Raw genomic sequence first — 1,688 nt, 5'->3', positions numbered from 1 at the left:
ACACCTTCCCGTCCGTCCTGCAGTCCTCAGGGCTCTACTCTCTCAGCAGCATGGTGACAGTGCCCTCCAGCAGGTGGCCCAGTGACACCTTCACCTGCACTGTGGCCCACCCGGCCAGTAAGACCAAGGTGGACAAGCAAGGTGAGAGGACGGGCCTCAGAGAGGGTGTCCACTGGGAGACAGGCCAGGTCAGCTGGCCACCTGGACCCCAGGGCACAGGGGAAGCACCGCTGTCTCCCCCACATGAAGGTCTCCCAATTCGGGAAGGGGGTCCTCTGGGTGTTGCTGCCTGGTCCACTGTGAGCACAGGCGGCTTACCCCCACTCCAGTCCCTGGTCTGAGAAGCCCCCAAGACCTGGCCCTCACCTACACCCACCCGAACCTGTGCCCACTCCAGATACCCAGTAATGCCCAGTCTGCTCTCTCTGCAGTAAAGCCCAAACCAAATGGCATTGGCGGCTCCTGTAAGGAATGTCCCAAATGTCCAGGTGAGTCAGCAGGATCTTGCACTCCACCCCAAGCAGATGGCCAACATCCAGGCACAGCCTGGTGGGGGGAATGGATGTTCAAGAGGAAGCCCACCCACGTGCTGACACCTGCATTCTGTCTCCCTTACTAGTCCCTGAAACGCTGGGAGGACCTTCGGTCTTCATCTTCCCCCCCAAACCCAAGGACACCCTCTCGATTACCCGAACCCCCGAAGTCACATGCGTGGTGGTGGACCTGGAAGACCCTGAGGTCCAGATCAGCTGGTTCATGGGTGACCAGGAGGTGCACACAGCCAATACGAAGAAGCCTGAGGAGCAGTTCAACAGCACCTACCGTGTGGTCAGTGTCCTCCCCATCGTGCACCAGGACTGGCTCAAGGGGAAGGAGTTCAAATGCAAGGTCAACAACAAAGCCCTCCCATCCCCCATCCAGAGGACCATCTCCAAGGCCAGAGGTGTGCAGCAGGGTGGGAGATGCGTGGGTGGGGGGTGCATGGAGTGTTGAGTGGGGCTTTGCAGAGCAAGCGCAGCCCTCCACCCTGTGAGTGACCATCTGTGCTGACCTTTGACCCCACAGGGCAGGCCCATCAGCCCAATGTGTACGTCCTGCCCCCATCCCGGGACGAGATGAACAAGAACACAGTCAGCGTGACCTGCCTGGTCAAAGACTTCTACCCATCTGAGGTTGATGTCGAGTGGCAGAGCAATGGCCAGCAGATGCCAGAAAGCAGTATCCGAACAACCCCACCCCAGCTGGATGCAGATGGGACCTACTTCCTCTACAGCAAGCTCTCAGTGGACAAGAACCGATGGCAGCGGGGAGAGGTCATCACGTGTGTGGTCATGCATGAAGCTCTACACAACCACCACACACAGAAATCCATCTCCCAGTCTCCGGGTAAATGAGCAACACACCCGGGATCCCAGCAAGCCCCCCACCCATGGGCTCTCAGGGTCCCACAAGGACGCCAGAGCCCCCACCCCTGTGTACACACCTCCTGGGCAGGCACCCCTGCATGAAATAAAGCACCCAGCACTGCCCTGGGACCCTGCGATGCTGTCATGGTTCTTTCTGAGGCAGAGCTCAGGACCCCTGGGCCTCTGGGCGGCACAGACAGGCCAGGCTCTGAGGCCAAGGGGTCACCGTTGGTGGGAGAGAGCAGGTCCCATGGGGGCCACATCCCCTAGCGGGCAGGTCTG

General features: G+C 60.0%; 1 gene segment (V, D, J or C); it reads left to right on the top strand.

Annotated features, from left to right (window-relative positions):
• Window positions 1-6: 6 nt before the first annotated feature.
• Window positions 7-1,541, top strand: LOC145719031 (immunoglobulin gamma-1 heavy chain-like). The segment is given in 4 exon segments: window positions 7-141; window positions 432-488; window positions 620-943; window positions 1,066-1,541. Coding segments are annotated over 4 exon segments (801 nt in total).
• The last annotated feature ends 147 nt before the right edge of the window (window positions 1,542-1,688 follow it).

This window comes from Leptonychotes weddellii, unplaced genomic scaffold (genome assembly GCF_054177405.1).
Source record: "Leptonychotes weddellii isolate Sample4059 unplaced genomic scaffold, ASM5417740v2 HiC_scaffold_28608, whole genome shotgun sequence".
NCBI classification, from domain to species: Eukaryota; Metazoa; Chordata; class Mammalia; order Carnivora; family Phocidae; genus Leptonychotes; species Leptonychotes weddellii.
This window is presented reverse-complemented; position numbering and strand designations above follow the sequence as displayed.